Source organism: Puma concolor, chromosome D1 (assembly GCF_028749965.1).
Source record: "Puma concolor isolate L17-30 chromosome D1, mPumCon1.1.hap2, whole genome shotgun sequence".
NCBI classification, from domain to species: domain Eukaryota; kingdom Metazoa; phylum Chordata; class Mammalia; order Carnivora; family Felidae; genus Puma; species Puma concolor.
The window spans coordinates 95,234,036-95,253,483 of record NC_141676.1 but is presented as its reverse complement, the minus strand read 5'-3'; the positions used below and the strand labels follow the sequence as shown (position 1 = coordinate 95,253,483).

The 19,448-nt window shown below is 37.5% G+C and overlaps 1 protein-coding gene across 1 annotated transcript; it reads left to right on the top strand.

The window, feature by feature from the left end:
- Window positions 1-12,421: 12,421 nt before the first annotated feature.
- Window positions 12,422-13,396, top strand: LOC112864947 (olfactory receptor 8A1). Its single transcript, XM_025927960.2, has one exon. The coding sequence runs from the start codon at window positions 12,437-12,439 to the stop codon at window positions 13,394-13,396; it is 960 nt and encodes a 319-aa protein (XP_025783745.1). The 5' UTR covers window positions 12,422-12,436.
- The last annotated feature ends 6,052 nt before the right edge of the window (window positions 13,397-19,448 follow it).

Here is a 19,448-nt window from a genome sequence, read left to right as displayed (position 1 = left end):
CGGAAACAGGCTCCAGGCTCTGAGCCATCAGCCCAGAGCCTGACGCGGGGCTCGAACTCACGGACCGCGAGATCATGACCTGGCTGAAGTCGGACGCTTAACCGACTGCGCCACCCAGGCGCCCCCTAACCTAATTAATACTCAGTGTCTTGATCTAAAAATCATAATGATAATACCAAACTTGCAGATATTTGTGAAGATTGAATTATACTCCCATGAATATTCATTTAGTAAACATTAGTTGCCTTTATAAAATGTCACAGAGGTCAAGGTAGAGAGAATTTTAAGAGTAAGGGGTAAATAATGTTACCAAGGGTGCAAGGAAAAAAGAAGTGAAAAACAATCTCGAATTAAGTCATTGTCTTGCAAGTCTCCTCATTATTTTTCCATGTTACTCTGACTGTGCTTAGTCTAATATGGCCTTACACTATTCATTATTTCAAGATTATATTCCCAAAACCCCAACTAGATTAAAAGCTTCTTCAAGGAAAATCCTTAATCCTGTAGCTTTTGGGTACACTAACACACTCATGATCTATCAGAGTGATGAATACATTACAGATGCTTTTCAAAAACTTGCTGGATGTAATGGGCTTGCATGTTAAGATAGTGCAATGAAAATCCAAATGGCAAACCCATAATTTCAGGGATAGTTTTTTACTATCTGAAATAATTGGTCAGAGATTCTGATAAGGAGACATTTTATCCCTACCAAAAAAAAGTCATTTAAACCACACATAGTTAGGTTTACTAAAAATAAGCTTGAAGCCTTTAATATGTTGATAATGCTGTCTACACAACAATGCCAGAAGATTTCTGCCTGTCAAGGCCGTGGTGTTTGTAGAAGAAACTTCCCCCTTTCCTACAGACGCTGGGAAAGGAAAGTTTGCTAAGTGGCCGAAGTTGCTGCAAAGACTAGTCTTGAGAGGTACCAAGCAACTTAAAACTCTCCAAAACAGAGTTCTTTTTCTTAAGGGGCTTAAATCCAGGAAATGTTGTGCCACTTAATAAAGTTGTGTTAAATAATACACAAATACTGTAAAATCTATCATTTACAAGGAGTGTAAAGGGTACAAAACAAATCAACGTGCTAGAAAGTACAATATAGGCAGAGTTAATAAGGATAAATCCAAAATAACCTTCAAGTGTAATTTTGTGGAAAGGAGAAATGTAATTTGATGGGTAGAAACAGATTATTCTAAGGTAACAGAGCCTTCCTAATTTACTAATACTTATTAAATTACATTAAATTAAATGTCTTACATGTGCAAAGAAATCAAGCAATGTAAAGTAAGTAACATACCAAAGTTCTTGGGGCACTGGGTTGGCTCAGTCGGTTAAGCATCTGACTTCAGCTCAGGTCATGATCTCATGGTTTTGTCAGTGCAGAGCCTGCTTCAGCTGTCCTCCTCTCTCTGCACCCCCTTCTCAAAAATAAACATTTAAAATATATATATATACCAAAGTTCTCTTGTTGCATGGACTCCTCTGTAATCTTGCAACATTAACAAGACTGTCTGCATTTTTGTTTTTATTTGAGAGAGAGAGAGAGAGAGAGAGAAAGAGAGAGAGAGGGAGAGCACTGGAGTTGGGGAGAGGGGATGAGGGAGAGAGAGGCAGATTCCTAAGCAGGCTCACATGGGGCTCGAGCCCACAACCTGTCATGACCTGAGCCGAAATCAAGAGTCGGATGCTCCACTTACTGAGCCTCCCAGGCACCCCAAGACTGTCTGCAATTTCTAAAGACCTCTCCGGAAAGGAAAGCCACATACTCACTCAGTGATGTGCCCCAATATTTTACAAACTTTTCTTTCAGGAATTTCATTCTGCTAGCTAGCTGAAATCAAGAGGCAATGTGGTATCCTGGGAGAAAGCCCTAGCTAGGTTTAGAAGTCTAAAGATCTGGCTCTGGTCATACACTCTTGGACAAGTCACTAAATTGTCTTTTCCTGGAAATGTCTCCTCTATAAAAGGACTAGATGAAACCAAATGTTGTTAAATTCAATGAATACTTTTTGAATCTTATTTTACTTAGCACAATGGCAGCTAATGTCTTGAAATATTCATTTTCCTTTCTGTAATGGAAAAACTCAGTGTTTTCCTTCCCATGCAGGGAAAAACCCAGTTCTTCCCTACTGTGTGTTTTTCTCCTATGAGTCTCCTTTACTATTCACGCAGAACACTTCACTTCTGACATTTCTGGTCACCAAATGTGTGTGGGGGGTGGTGGTGGTTTCCCCATAAGAACAGGCAAGTCTCCACAACACCAGCTGGGTGCCCCACAATTTTAACTCAATTCTGACACTATCTACCGGGAGATAGTGTCAAATCCCACAGGTTAGCGGCTCTGTCCCACAAGAACTGCTCCAGACCCTGCCCCCACTCCCCCCAACACACATTCTTCAGATGCCTGTCCCAAGCCCAGGTTATCACCTATACTTCTGAGCAACTGAATATAGATCAGAGGATCCAAAGATCCTCTTTGATTAATTTGCCACAGTGGCTCACAGAGCTCAGGGAAACACTGACTTAGTTTACCTGTTTATTAAAGGATACAGATGAACATCCAGATGGAAGAGATTCAGGGCAAGGTGTGTGGGAAGGGCCCCCAAACTTCCATGCTCTGTTCAGGCACAGCGCTCTTTTACTACCTCGTGTTTACTACCCTAAAAGCTCTCCAAACCCTGTACTTTGGGGGGACTTTCTGGAGGTTCCATCACATGTTTGATCATTATATCCATTTTCAGCCCTTTTCCCTTCTCAAGAGAATGGAGGACAGGGCTGAAGATTCCAAGTTTCTAATCATAGCTTAGTCTTTCCGGTGACCAGCCCACATCCAGGAACTATTCAGGAGACCACCCAGAGATACCTCATTGGGACAAAGGACACTCCTATCACAGAGGAAATTACAAGGGTGTCAGGAGTTCTGTGCCAGGAACTGGGGGCAGAGAGCAGTATATATATTTTCTATTATATCACACTTCCCTTTTGAAATACATCACCTGTCTAATTTTCCTTCAACTTCTGGCCACTTCTCAGTTTTCCTTCAAGAGCTAAATACTGATATTCCACACAGTTCTATCCTCAATCTCCTCTTGGCATTCTATTTATGCTCTCCAAAAGACCTTGTCCACTCCCATGACTGAAATCACCCTCTGCTGTTGACTTCCAAATTTGTATTTCTATTCATATCTGAACACCCAACAGACACCAAAAATTCAACACATTCAAAAGTTATATCACTACCTTTCCTCAAAAACTTTCTCTTCCTATATTCCCTATCTTAATAAATGACACTTTTGGGCTTTTGGGCACCCAGTTAAAAAAAAAATGACCCAACTAACTCATAAAGGAAAAAGAAATCATACTGTCATCAAACATTGCTTTACAGAAGAAAATAGAGTAATAGATTTCAGATATTCAAAAAATTAAAATGTGAACCATGGATGGTTTAATGTATAGCCAAACTAACTTCAAATATAAAAGCTGTAGACACATTGCCATTAACTGATAAAAACTTAGGGATCTTGTTGCCATGAGCTCTTCCTAAGAAATCCGGTAGACAAAAAGGTCTAAATAACCAAAATATTGGACAGACATCAGTAGCATTTAATATTTATTTGCTTGTACATCTAAGAATAGTGGTTTCCAGGAGCTGAGGGGTGAGGGAAATGAGGAGACATTGGTCAAAGAGCCAATTATAAGATGAATAAGTTCTGGGGATCTAATGTACAGCATGGTGGCTATTGTTAATAATAATATATTGCATATGTGAAATCCACTAAGAGAATAAATCTTAGCTGTTATCACCACTAAAACAAAAGTGGTAACTATGTGAGGTAATGGATATGTGAATCAGCTTGATTGTAGTGATCTTTTCACAATATGAACATATATCAACTTATATTGTACACCTAAAATATATTGTACAACATAAATATGTATAATTACTTGTCAATCATACTTCAGTAAATTTGGGGAAAAAATAAAATATAATAGTCAAAATAAGTTTAATTATTTTTAAAAAATGAAACCTTCCGTTTCAATTTATAAAAAAAAAGTTAACTAAAATTAAAGAGGTTTCTTTTTTAGCATATTCAGTGAATTTGGTTTTGGAGAAATGTTCAGTGTAGAAAGATGTGAAATAAAGGCTTTTTATAATAAAAATGTAAATATAGTTCATGGTACACAACGACAAAAAATTAGTGATAAATACTGACCATGTTGGTGGTGACAGGGACAAAAGTGATGATGTTAGTGAAGATGAGGATAATATTGATGGTAATGATCAGTGTGGTCATGGTAATAACGATGATGATGATGATGAAACTAAAAATGTTCCAGTGCTGACAGTTGGCACCAAGCTTCCCAGGCTGCAGGATAAGTCCCTCAACAGAAGAAAAATTAACACACGTGGGAGATGTCATTCATAGTACAAAGCGTAAACCCAAAGACTAATTGCCTTCAATGAGGACCAAGTCTCTGGAGCAGCCATATCCCAGGAGAGGTTCTGCCTATATAAAAATATACCCAACACTCCCCAACTCAGTGACCCATTTTTATGAATATGTTGGCCCCTTTGACTGGAAATAGATGTAAATCTGGTGCCTTTCTGTTTTCTGATACTTCTTAATTGCTGAAAACAAAGTACCACCTAAGATTTCCACCCAACAGTGTTGCAGTTTTCATCAAGCCAGGTATTCAATTATTTTTTTTTAATTTTTTTTTACATGTATTTATTTCTGAGAGACAGAGACAGAACACAAGTGAGGGAGGGCAGAGAGAGAATGAGACACATAATCCAAAGCAGGCTCCACGCTCTGAGCTGTCAGCACCAAGCCCGATGTGGAGCTCATACTCACAAACTCTGAGATCATGACCTGAGCCGAAGTCAGACACTGAACCGACTCAGCCACCCAGGCACCCCAAGGCATTCAATTATAATTTTAAAGCAATTATGTAAGATGTGAACAAAATATCTTCCATTAATTTGCATTTGTAATGCAGAGCTTTTTATATATATATACTATTTCCAATCATATATCCCCCTTCTCAAAGTGCTTTTTCCCCACTTGTAAAGGAAATAGAGTTGTCTAGGTAATTCTCAGTGTTGTCATTAGCAACAAGTCTGCGCTTCTGATAAAACTGGTCACCTGATAAAACTACTGGTAAGATTTTAACATCAAGAAATTCGTGGATCATGTATATGTTAGCTAGAAGATAACAGGAATAAAACTTAGATTTCTGTTGCCCACAGTTTTCTATATAATTGGAAGGTGTTCTCATCAAGAGGCAAAAACAAACACTGCCTCATAGCAACATTCTGTTTTATACCCAACTTTGATTCCTGGTATTGATATATTTAAAGTGGATTTTCTGTTTCTTATCATTTTAGGAGAGTCATATTCGATGGATGGAGATATGTTAGATAGCTTAGCTATGTTAGCTATATTGTCATTATCTAAGTGAAATTTATCTCTTTTTAAAAAATTAAAACACAGTTCAAAATTCTTGCTGTTATTAGTGACAAAGAAGTTATCTCACTGCCAGTAATTTAAAATATAAAATTTATGATAATGCAGACTTCCTTATCTTCAATATCACAACAAGCACAATATTATTACTATTGCTGATCAAGTGGGTTAAAGTCTTTTAATGTTCTATGAGAAAACAGGTTATAAAACAACATATACTCTACTTGCTAGAAGGGATGCTACCTGATTCATGAATCATTTAATAAAGCCAATTAGATCTTTTAAAAAATGTATGGTATGCTAACTTTGAGTTTAAAAATGCATGTATATTTATACCTATGTATATAAATGCATACATGCATAAAAAAGATCTGGTAGAATACACATTACAATTTTAGATTCTTGGTAGTTGGAATATAATTATTTTTGCCTGTCTGTATGTTTACTTTCTTATAATGCAAATATATTTTGTAATTTAAAAAGAGATTCTGGTAATATAGCAATAATATCCCTTCTTGTCCTTAATGTATTAAATTAAGTTTACTTAAATATAAAAGTAAAGTGAAGTGCCACAGAAAGACAGCATGGCATGGTGGAGGACAACAGACGGATGGTCACAAATCCTGGGTTCTAGACCAGTTCTACTTTCTACCATTGTATAACCTTAGGTAAATTGTGCAACTTCTTGAGTATCAGTTTCCTAGAGCAGGGATTGGCAAACGTTTCCAGAAAGGACCAGATAGTATAGATATTAGGCTGTGCAGTGCATAGGATCTCTGTTGCCACTACTCTGCTGTGCCACTTAAACAGGAAGACAGCATCAACAAGGCATAGAGGAATGGGCGTGGCTTTGTTCCAACGAAACTTTCCAACAAATACAGTCAGTGGGCTGGATCTGGCTGAACTTGCAGACCCCTGTCCTGGCGAACAGATAATATAATATAGCATCCCTCTTTTCTTTTCCTGTGTTCTCCTTATACTAAGAAATGAAGAGTGAACCCCAATACTGTGAGGCCAAAATATTGCCTAGAGCCATAGCTTCACAGACTTATAAGACGACAAAGCAGAGGAGAAGGAAAAGCACAGATTTAGAGACAGCAGAATGCATTTTTAATTTCAAGTCGCCACTAGTAAGTTCTGTGAACTTTGAGGAAGTCTTAAAATCTCAGCCCTTCGGTTCCCTATTACTAAAGTGGGAATAATAATTCCTGTTCTAAATACATTCCCAATCCTCCTAAGGATTTTTAGGAATAGTATCTGAGACTAGTCTCTGAAAGAAATGTGTACACAATAAAAGGTTTACAAAAATGTCAGTAACTATTTGAGGAGGAAATTAAATTAGCAAGGATATAATTTTTTTTTCAGCTTAGAAATGCATGTCAGAGATAAAATGTCTATAAATATCATACCCTATATACATTCTGGGTCATGCCTCTTGGATAGCACCTTCATTATTTGTGTATTTCATCTTTATGAAGACAATAGGGCCATGGTTTGATATTATAATCTGATGCTTTAATGAATACTAAGAGATATTAACCACCTATTATAGGCAATGCTACAATGCTAGGGACTGTGCACTGTGAGGCACATATTATTATTATTCCCAGTCTACAGACAAGAATGCTTACAAGTAACACGGTTCCATAACTTGCTTAAGATCACATGGTCAAAGTCAGAGTTGGGATTTAACCCAGTCCTGTCTGACTTCTGAGTCTACACCTTTAACTACCACATTAAATGTCAAATATAACATTTTAACATTCAGGGCACCTGGGTGGCTCAGTCTGTTGAGCTTAAGACTCTTGATTTCGGGCTCTGGTCATGATCCCAGGGTCGTGGGATGGAGCCCCACGTTGAGCCCCTCATCAGGCTCTGTGCAGAGCATGGAGCCTGCTTGAGATTCTCTATCTCTTTCTCTCTCTCTCTCTCTCTCTCTCTCTCTCTCTCTCTCTCCCCCCATCTCTCTTCCCCCCCCCATATGCTCTCTCTCTTTCTCTCCCTCTCTACCCCTCTCCACCATTCACACTTTCTCTTTCTCTCAAAATAATATATATATGAACACAGTTGTGCTTCTTGACATAAAAATATGATCTGTATTAAGACCACCAATAAAAAATATGTAAGAGAACACAGTACTTTAATCAGTTTTTATCTTTAAAAATAATGCACGCATATAGTTTAAAATTCAAAAGCTACTCAAAGGTTAATAATAAAAACTAACACTTATTGCCCCAAGCATCCCTGAGCCCAGCTCTGCTGTCCAGAGGAAACAGCTTTCAAATCTTGTATCTGTTTCCTTGGGTATTTACCTGTGTGTTTGTTTATTATGCTTGCAGTGCTCTTTGAGGATTTCATGATATTTTAGACATTATTAATAGTCTATAATAGGACCTAACTCAATAGTTATTGATAAGTATTTGTTGAATGCATAACTTCTATTTAGATGCAGATTTGTCTTACACTCCCCCACCCCAATTCCTTGCCATATTCTCCCAGTTATAATACAATTATTTATTCTCGGTGCTTAATGTCAACAGTATCAGAACTCTGGCAGTGCAGACTTTATTATCATGCAGAATGAACCATCACTGCAGAACCAAATATTGTACTTTTCATTGTTCCTTTATATGTACTACTTGTAATTTTTCCAAGAATTGTAATCATTGACCAATTCTAGGTATCTCTCCTTTGTATTTTCACATGCTCCAGGGGCACCTGGGTGGCTCAGTCAGTTAAGTGTCCGACTTCAGCTCAGGTCATGATCTCAAGGTTCGTGAGTTCAAGCCCTACGTCGGGCTGTGTGCTGACAGCTCAGAGGCTGGAGCCTGCTTCAGCTTCTGTGTCTCCCTCTCTCTCTGCCCCTCCCCCACTCATGCTCTGTCTAGCTCTCTTCAAAAATAAATAAACATTTAAAAAAATGTATATTTTCAGATGCTCCATAGTATCTGTCAAGTACTCCTTAATATAATTTTCCAAATGTCCAAATATTTGAGACAGTCTACCAATTTCATTTCTCCCCTGGAGGCCTCTATCCTCTGTCCTTTCTGGACTCACTCCCCATACCTGACATATGGCTGTCAACCTAGAGTTTCCTTTGCTTCTCTCCTGTGTCTGGTACCCTCTATCTTAGAGACAGTACGATCTTATCTTCTGGTATTTTCACTGAGAGTCCAATAATAGTATCCTCATCTCATTTCTGCTCCTTTATAGGCTGTGTGATTCCATCTCTATGTCTCTTGCCTGTTTTCAAAGACCAGCTTTAGTTTCACTGATTTCTTTTTACTGTTTATCTGTTTCCTTATTGCATTGAATTCCATGCTTATCTACATGATTTTCTTCATTCTGAATCATTTTAGTAGTTTATTAAGGTGGGAGCATAGATTACTGATGTTAGAATTCCCTTTTGTTCTAAAATAATCATTTAATGCCAAGTTTCCTTATTAACATTTTTTTTGGCAGAATTTAAAATTTTTGATTACTGGGGCGCCTGGGTGGCACAGTCGGTTAAGCGTCCGACTTCAACCAGGTCACGATCTCACGGTCCGTGAGTTTGAGCCCCGCGTGGGGCTCTGGGCTGATGGCTCAGAGCCTGGGCCTGTTTCTGATTCTGTGTCTCCCTCTCTCTCTGCCCCTCGCCCGTTCATGCTCTGTCTCTCTCTGTCCCAAAAATAAATAAACGTTGAAAAAAAAAAAATTTAAAATTTTTGATTACTGTGTCTTCATGTTCATTCAGTTCACATGTAACTTAGTGTGTGACTTCTTTTTGGCCTGTGTGTTATTTAGAAGTAGGCTTTTTAATTTTTAAATATTCAAAGATTTTCCAGATATCTTACTGTAGATTATTTATAGTTTGTATTTGTTGTGGTGAAGGGTACATACTCATTATGATTTCAACCTTTTAAAGGTATGATGGTTTGTTTTATTCCCCGGAATAGTTTTTATCTCAAAATATGTTCCATGTGCACCTAAAAGATTAGATATTCTGCTACTTCTTGGTGGAGTGTTCTAAAAATGTCAATTTGTGGATATTTCCTATGTCCTTATTAATTTTTCTACTACTTTTATCAATTAATGAAAGAGGAATATTGCAGTCTCCAACTAATAGTGGACTTGTTTATTTTTCCTTTCAGTTCTGTCAGTTTTGGCCCATGTATTTTGAAACTATTAATACATGAATTTATTTAAGAGTATTATGAATTGATTCCTTTATCATTGTGAAATGTTCCTCCTTATTTTTAGTAACAATCCTTCCTTTGAAGTCTACTTTGCTTAATGCTGATATAGTCACTCCAACTTCCTTTTGATCGATGTTTTCACAGTACATCTTTTCCCATCCTTCTAGTTTTAGCTGTTTTTGTCTTTATATTTTAAGTGGATTTCTTGGGAAAGCATACAATTGAGTAATGCCCTTTATCCAATCTGACAATCTCTGCACTTTAATTGGTATATTTAAACCATTAACATTTAATTCAATTATCAATCACTAGGTTGAGTTTTTTTTTTTCTTATGTTTTATTTATTTTTGAGACAGAGAGAGACAGAGCATGAGCAGGGGAGGGGCAGAGAGAGAGCAAGACACAGAATCTGAAGCAGGCTTCAGACTCTGAGCTGTCAGCACAGAGCCCAATGCGGGGCTTGAACTCACGAACCGTGAGATCATGACCTGAGCCGAAGTCGGATGTTCAACCGACTGAGCCACCCAGGTGCCCCTCACTAGGTTGAGTTTAAATCTTTCATCCTTGCTATAGGTTTTCTACTTCTTTCAGTTGTCATTTATTCCATTTGTTTTTCTTCTTGCCTTCTTTTGGAATAATTGAAGTTTTGTTGATGATTTGATTTTATCTCCACTATTGGCTTGTTAGCTACAGCTCTTTTTTATTATTTAGTTTTCGTCCTAGATTTTACAATATTTGGGCACTCTGGTGGCTCAGTTGGTTAAGCGTCCAACTCTTAATTTTGACTCAGGTCATGATCTCAGAGTTGTGAGATCAAGCCCCACATCAGACTCTGTGCTGAGCATGGAGCCTGATGGAGATTCTCCCTCTCTCTTTGCCCCCCCACATTCACTGTCTTACTATCTCACTCTTACTAAATAAATAAATAAATAAATGAATATTTTTAAAATACAATATTTATCCTTTCTGGATTTTCCCCACCTGGAGTATAGAATGGAAAATTCCTACAGGAGATAAGCTGGTACAATCATTGGCTCATGCTGTTTATTTCCCTCTTTTCAGGAATCAGTTTAGTGCTCCCTGTGTCAGCTATCTGGAAAATATGGTTTCATATCCCTTGTCTGGTTTTCTAATTGTTTATGGTGAAACACAAAGTAGAAGTTCTTCCTTCATGTATGGAAATACAAGTCCACTTGCTAACTTTTAACTATTCGTTATGACCATGTTGTGAAATTCTTCAGATTTAAAACATAGATAGACAGATATACAAATAGATATCTTCTTCAATCACATAGAACTTTTTTTTTACTCACCCATAAGTTGAAATCATAAAAACTAAGGATTAGAGTTGTTTTAAGATCATCTCATCTATTGATCAATCTTATTTAGAACTTGGGAAGTTTTAGCCAGTGTGAGGCAAGTGATTTTCCAGGGGCTTACACTTACCACTTGATAATTACTCAACAGAGCCAACCAAATTACTTCTGGCAAACAAGTTATCAGAAGAAGAATACTATCTTCTCTTATAAATTATGTTTTCCTCTGCTTTTTCTTATTGGATATAAAGGAGAAATGAAGAAAACTCATCACAAGATGATGCAACACCCCATGACAGGAGTTGCTTCTCCAGACCAGCTTTAAACTGCCATTTTGACTTGGAAGGAATACTAAGATTCCTTCCAAAAAACCTCTTGGGCATCTATATATAATTACCATCAGCTAAAAATTTTCTCAGCATTAATCATAGGTTGACTCTAAAAACAAACAATAAGTAGTAATTTGGAAATCAACAACATAGAAATAGAAACATGGTGAAGCAATAAGACACATTATTTTAGAGGATACACGAAGTGGCCAAGGATGGGCTGACCACCAAGGATAAAGGATTTAGGGCTATGCAAAACAGGGGAGAAGGGAAAGTGTCCGTCTTACACACAAATTGTTTTGCTCTCTACCGTTAAGAGTCCCAAATTATTCTAGTTTCAATAAACACAAAACTTTAAAAAAAACTTTTTTTTTTTTACTTTCTTTAGTTGAACCTTGCTGCCTTCCCAGAAAGGTAGAGCTCAATGATAAAAAAATGCATTCTGATCAATAAATCAGAACTAGTATAGGTAGGAACCTGACATCATTATTTTTTAAAGCTCCCAAAGTGATTATTGTGTGTAACCAGAACTAAGTACCCTAAGACCTAAAGTTCAATGACAAATTAGGACAAATTCCAGCTGCTTAACAAAAATCTACACTTATACAGTAACTAAATATTTGGAAAATATTTTCACATGTATTCTATTATTTTTTAAACTACAGGAATTGATAAAATAACCATTTATTTCTCAAATGTGGAGATTGAATTTCATCAATCAGTAATTGGTAGAGCTTTACCATCTCATATTACCTGGATTTGAGATAAATTAGCAACATGTTTTCATTTTATGGGTAATATTTTGTGATCTCATCAATGACAAGCGAAATTCTCTTTCTGGGGCAAAACTCACCTCAAAACCTATAAATAAAACATACTTGTAATTATTACCATGGTACTTGAGGAACATAAAAGTGGTAAAATCTCTAGGGGTAACCCCTTTTTTGTCATTTTCGTGTCCTCTAAACCATGGCAAAATTGTTTGAATCCTAGAAAACATTAAGTAAGGAGACAACCCAGAAAGCGTTAAGACCATTACTCAGGATGGATGCTGGTGACTAGCCTCATCAGAAAAACTCATGTATAGCCTTTCATGGGCTCTTCTCTCCCATCCCCACAGGGCTCCCAATCACAGGAGAATGGCTGGCGAAAATCACTCTACAGTGACCGAGTTTATTCTCAGGGGATTGACAAATCGGCCAGAGCTCCAGCTCCCCCTCTTCCTCCTCTTCCTTGAGATCTACTTGGTCACCATCATAGGGAACCTGGGCATGTTCACACTGATTTGTCTGAATGCTCAGCTTCACACCCCCATGTACTACTTCCTCAGCAATCTGTCCCTTGTGGATCTCTGCTACTCCTCTGTCATTACCCCAAAAATGCTGGTGAACTTTGTGTCAGAGAAGAACATCATCTCCCATGCGGGGTGCATGTCACAGCTCTACTTCTTCCTTGTGTTTGTCATTGGTGAGTGTTACATGTTGACAGTGATGGCCTATGACCGCTATGTCGCCATCTGCAGCCCGTTGCTCTACCATGTCATCATGTCTCCTCAAGTGTGTTCCCTGCTGGTGTCTGTGGTCTATGCCATGGGATTTATTGGCGCAACAATAGAGACTGGCCTGATGTTAAAACTGTCCTACTGTGAGTTCCTCATCAGCCATTACTTCTGTGACATCCTCCCTCTCATAAAGCTCTCCTGCTCTAGCACCTATCATATTGAGATGACAGTGTTCTCTTTGGCTGGATTCAACATCATAGTCACCAGCTTAACAGTCCTTGTTTCCTACGTCTTCATCCTCTCCAGCATCCTCCACATCAGCACCACACAGGGAAGGTCCAAAGCCTTCAGCACCTGCAGCTCTCACCTTGCAGCTGTGGGAATGTTCTATGGTTCTACAGCGTTCATGTACTTAAAACCCTCCACGGCCAGTTCTGTGGCCAAGGAGAATGTGGCCTCCGTGTTCTACACCACGGTGATCCCCATGCTGAACCCCCTGATCTACAGCTTGAGGAATAAGGAGGTAAAGGCTGCCGTGCAGAAAACACTGAGGAGAAACTTCTTCAGATGCAAATGTCATCATTCTTCCTCAGGTTGAAAATTGGGAGAAGTGTAGGGGAGAAGCCCTCCAAAAATGTAAACACACGTGAAGGGAGAACCACCACTTCTCAACATGATTCATTGGATTTATTCACTAATTTTTTTTTCCTCCTTCCTTTCTCCCTCTCACATCTCTCATGTCCTACTCTGCGTGAATATGATTTCAAGTTCATATTTTCTTCCATTTGGGATCATTTAAAAAAATTTTGTTTATCCTTCACCCTCTGGTAAACCGGTTCTTTATCTTGATTACAATGTAACATAAATTTAAAACTTTCAGGGGCGCCTGGGTGGCACAGTCGGTTAAGCGTCCGACTTCAACCAGGTCACGATCTCGCGGTCCCTGAGTTCGAGCCCCGCGTCAGGCTCTGGGCTGATGGCTCAGAGCCTGGAGCCTGTTTCCGATTCTGTGTCTCGCTCTCTCTCTGCCCCTCCCCCGTTCATGCTCTGTCTCTCTCTGTCCCAAAAATAAATAAACGTTAAAAAAAAAAATTTAAAAAAAAAAATTTAAAAAAAAAAAAAAACTTTCAGCAATGAATTTAAGAGAGAGCTGTTCATTGATTTATCACCTTCTATAGAAAAAAATATTACCCAAACTAATAGTAATTTGCACTTGGAAGTGCATAAGACAAATGGAGATGAATTTGAAAGTCATCAAGAAATAGCAAATAACCTCTTTTTGACCAGATTGTTCCCTCTATTCTCTCTCTCATTATGTGGGTTACCACTTACTTATTCCTGCCAAGATTGCTTACGTGGCCCCTTCACTCAGTTACCGCCATCATCATATCGTCATCACATCTAACATTTATGGAATGCTAGCCAATCTACTGTGTTTTACTTAATTATCTCATGTTCTCAGATGAAGAAACTGATGTAAAGACATTAAGTAACTCTCTCCAGATCACAGAACTGATACAATTAACACTGAGATTCAAACCCACAACTCATTATCCCCTCTCTCTTGGCTGACAGTCTCCCTACACAATGTTTTGATATTAGCATAATTAAAACTTTCCATTTCAAAATTCTGGAAAATAACTCCCCCTCCTTCAAGTATCATCACACAGCTCCCAAGTAGCCAAGGAATATTATACATTCCTGTAGTCCTTTCTCCTCCAGAAATACCTGACATTTCACATCACCTGCCAATTTCACTCAGTAAATCCTGTTGCCATGGAGCAAAATGTCTTCCTCCATTTTTTAAATAAATTTTTGAGAGAGAGACAGAGCGCAAGCAGGGGAGGGGCAGGGAGAGAGACATAGAATCCAAAGCAGGCTCCAGGCTCCAAGCTGTCAGCACAGAGCCCTACGTGGGGCTTGAACCCATGAATGGTAAGATCATGACCTGAGCCAAAGTTGGACGTTGAATCTACTGAGCCACCGAGGCGCCCCATTTTCCCCCACTTCATTGAAGTTATCAGTGATTCATGTTAAAGAATTAGTAACATTAAGCAATTAGTTTGACATGGCAAAAGATTTATGGACATTCTGTTTTAAAATTTTTTTTATTGAAGTATAAATAACGTTCAATGTTAAATTTCAGGTGCACAACATACTGATTCAACAATTCTATACATTACTCAGTGATCACCATGATTGTCTTTATAATTATTTTAGGCAAAAATTATACCAGTCTTTTGTCATTTTTAATTATTTTTGTGCAAGACCTCATCTATCCTTCAGACATAGAAAATTGTAAAATTCTAAGTTTCTCAAACAGAAAGGACTTTAATACAAGAAAGTAAATGCTCACAGGTTTTTTTCCCTATTTTTAATAGACTTTATTTTTTAGAGCAGTTTTAGGTGCACAGCAGAGCTGAGCAGATGGTACAGAAATTTTCCATATACTGTCTGCTCCACACACATACATAGCCTCCTTCCTTAACAACATCCCCTATGAAAGTGATACATTTTTTACAACTGATGAACCTACATTGACACATCATTACCACCTAAAGTCCCTAGTTTACATTATGGTTCACTCTAGGTGTTGTCATTTTATGAGTTTGGACAAATGTATAATGACATGTATCCATTATATGTATGACGATTACAGTCTTATACAGAGCAGATTCTCTGCCCTAAAACCCTCTGTGTTCCACTTGTCCATCCCTCCTTCTCCTAGAAGCCCTGAAACCATTAATCTACTGTTTCCATAGTTCTGTCTCTTCCAGATTGTCATAGGGTTGGCTTCTTTCAACTATTAATATGCATTTAAAGTTCTTTCATGCCTTTTTTTTTTTTTAAGTAGGCTTCATGCCCAGTGCAGAGCCCAATGCAGGGTCTGAACCCATGACTCTGAGATAAGAGCTGAGCTGAGTCAAGAGTTGGATGCTTAACTGACTGAGCCACCCAGGTGCCCTTCTTCCATGTCTTTTCATGATTTGATAGCTCATTTCTTTTAGCACAGAATAATAATCCACTGTGCGGATGTACCATAGCCTATTCATCCATTCACAAACTGAAGGGCATTTTAGTTGCTTCCATGTGTTGGCAGTTATGAACATAACTCCTTTGGGGAAGTACCAAGGAGCACAGTTGCTGGATTGTATGATAAGAATATGTTTACTTTTCTAAGAAACCACCACACTGTGGCTGAACCATTTTCCATTCTTACCAACAATGAATTAAGATTTCCTATTCTTCACCATCACATGCTGTTTGTTGTCACTGTTTATTATTTTGGTTATAGGTGTGTAGTGGTATCTCATTGTTGTTTTAGTTGCATTTCCCTGATGACATATGATGTATGATATATATTTTATATGCTTATTTGCCATTCGTATATCTTCTTTGGTGAAGTGTCTGGTAAGGTCTTTGGTCCATTTTCTAATCAGATGATTTCTTTCCTTTTTTTGTTGTTTGTTTTTTGTTTTTCCTTTTTTTTCTTTTTTTTCCTTTTTTAATAAAAAACATATTTGACATGTAACTTTGAGTAAACTTAAGGTGTATAACATGTTATTTTGATACATCGATGTATTATAATATGTACTATGATTGCCGCTGTGGGGATAATTAGCACCACCATCATGTTACATAATCATCATTTCTGTTTAGCTTCTGAAATCATTGAGTTCTAGTCTCTTGGCATTCTGATGGTTGTAATACAATATGGGTGTCAGTATCCACTAGACCTAGTGCACAGGTCTCTAGGGCTTATTTACTTCACATCGCAAGTTTGTACCCTTAACATCTGTCCTATCATCCCACTCCCATCCCTCAGTAATCACAGTTTACTATCTGTAGTTTGGAGTCCTTTTTAGATTCCATCTATAAATTATATCATATGGTGTTTATCTTTCTAATTTATCTTACTATGGATAATGCCCTCAAGGTCCATCCAAAGTTTGTATATTTTGGATAACAGTCCTTTATGAGATACATCTTTTGCAAATATTTTCTTACAGACTGGGGCTTGTCTTTTCACTCTCTTGACAGTGTCTTTCTACAGAGTAGAAAATTTAAATTTACTTAAATTAAATTTACTTATTTAAACTTAATGAATTCCAGCTTTATCAATTCTTTCTTTCATACATTGTTCTTTTGGTATTATACCTAAAAAGTTATTCCCACATCATATATATTTACATTTGGGTTTCTGATCCATTTTGAGTTATTTTTGCATGCAATGTAAGTTCTACTTCATTTTTTGGCAGGTGATGTCCAGCATCACTTTTTGATAAGACTATCTTTGCTCAGGGATTTGTGTGTGTGTGTGTGTGTGTGTGTGTGTGTGGTTTTTTTTTTTTTTTTTTTTTTTACCACTTTATCAAAGATCAGTTGACTACAATTATGTGGGTTTATTTCTGGGATCTCTATTGTGTTCCATTGATTTGTCTATTTTTCTGCCAGGATCATACTGTATTAATTACTATAGCTTTATACTAAGTCACAACATGAAGTAGTATCAGTTCTCCAACTTTCAAGTCAGGCCTACTTCCTCTGTTCTGAGTAGGTCTTTTGCCTCTCCATATAAATTTTAGAATTATTTTATCAGTAAAATAATATTGTTTGCACAAAATAACCTGCTGCGATTTTTATTGGGATTGCATTGAATCTGTAGATCAAGTCCAGAAAAACTGAAATCTTGACAATATTGAGTCTTCTTGTCCATGAACATGGATTATCTCTTCATTTATTTAGTTCTTCTTTGATTAATTTAATCAGAGTTTTGTATATTCCTCGTATAGATCTCATTTTTAGAAGTGCAAAAGTAAATATCATTGTGTTTTTCATCTCAAATTCTACTTGGTCTTTGCTCATATAGAGGAAAGCAATTAACTTTTACATGTTAACCTTATATCCTTCCACCTTGCCATAATTACTTAGTCCCAGGAGATTTTTGGTTGATTCTTTCAGATTTTCTGTGTAGGCAATTATGTCATCTATGATTAAAGACAATTTTATTACTTCCTTCTCAAACTGCATAACTTTTTTTATGTTTTACTGCATGAGCTAGGACTACCATTACTACCCTGAAAAGCACTCATAACGGGGACATCCTTGCCTTGTTTCTTATGTTAGTAGGAGAGATTTGACTTTCTTACCATCACGTATGATATTACCTGTGGGTTTTGTGTACATGTTCTTTTTCAAGTACAGGAAGTTCTTGTTCTAGAGGAATAGAGAATAAATCTACTCTCAGTTTACTGAGCGGTTTTTTTATTTATTTTTTGGGAATGGGTGTTGGATTTTGTCAAGTGCTTTTTCTGCACCTGTTGATAGGATCAAGTGATTCTTATTCTTCAGTCTGCTTATGGATGAAATACTTTAACTGACTTTTGAACGTTGACATCCTTGCATAACTGGGATAAATCCCACCTAGTCATAGTGTATAATTCTTTACATATATTGTTGGATTCTATGGTTAATATTTCATTGAGAATTTTTGCATTTATGTTCATGAGAGATATTGGTCTATAGTTTGTTTTTTTCTTGTACTGTCTTTGTCTGGTTTTAGTGTTGGAGTAATGATGGCCTCACAGAATGCCGCTATCTTATAAAATAAACTGTAGAGATTTGGTATAATTTTTCCTTAAACATTTCATTGAATTCATAGGTTGTCCAGAGTGGGCTGGAGTTGGGTATTTCCTTTCCTCCATAAGGAGGCTGGTGCCAGCTAGCGCTTTCCCCCATGAGGACTGCCAAGAAAAGCCTAATAATTGCCTATGGTCAGGCTTGAAAGATCACACATAGACTTTGGCCTGGAGCAAGTTTCCTCAGCTTCCAGGACCTGGGTCCATCCTTCCAACAGCAGACCACACTGTTGGTATGTTCACTTCCAGGGATGGTCAGGCAGGAGCTGTATTCAAGGGATGTGGATGACCATTGGGCATGTGAACTATAGGTGTTTATACCTGCGCATGTGTAGGTGCCTCACATTGTAGGGTAAGTGAGAATGAGAGGGAGAGGGGGTAAGCTGTGGTCCATGGGCAGGCACCTGGGAAACCAGGGTGGCCCCCCCTGTGCTACCACCTTTTGGCATGGAACCTTATAGATTCTCAGGATTCTAAACTTGAATCTGGCCTTCCAGTGTTATGAAAGGTAAGTTTGTCAAGGTAAGAGGTAGAAACGTGTTTTATTTAACACTTTATTAGGCCTATTCTTTGTTTACTTTTTATTGTGGCAAAATGCATGTAACAAAAAATTGGCCATCTTAACTGTTTTTAAGTGTTTAACTATTTCAGGAGTGGTAAGTATATTTGCATTGTGAAACAGATTTCTGGACTTTTTCAACTTGCAGATCTGAAACTCTATATCCATTAAATAACAATTCCACTTTTCTTCTTCCTTGCAACCTCTGGTAACTATGATTTTACTTTATGTTTCTATGAATTTGACTACTTTAGATTTTTATTTAAGTGGAATCATACATTATTTGTCTTTTTGCAACAGACTTCTTTCACTTAGCATAATATCCTCAAGGTTCATCCATTTTGTAGCATGTGATAGTATTTCTTTGCTTTTTAGGGAGGAATAGTATTCCTATGTATGTACGTACCACATTTTGTTCCCTCATGCATTGTCAATGGACATTTGGGTTGCGT

Excerpts from the sequence above, each read along its gene's own strand:
- LOC112864947 (XM_025927960.2), top strand. The coding sequence starts at position 12,437 with ATGGCTGGCGAAAATCACTCTACAGTGACCGAGTTTATTCTCAGGGGA.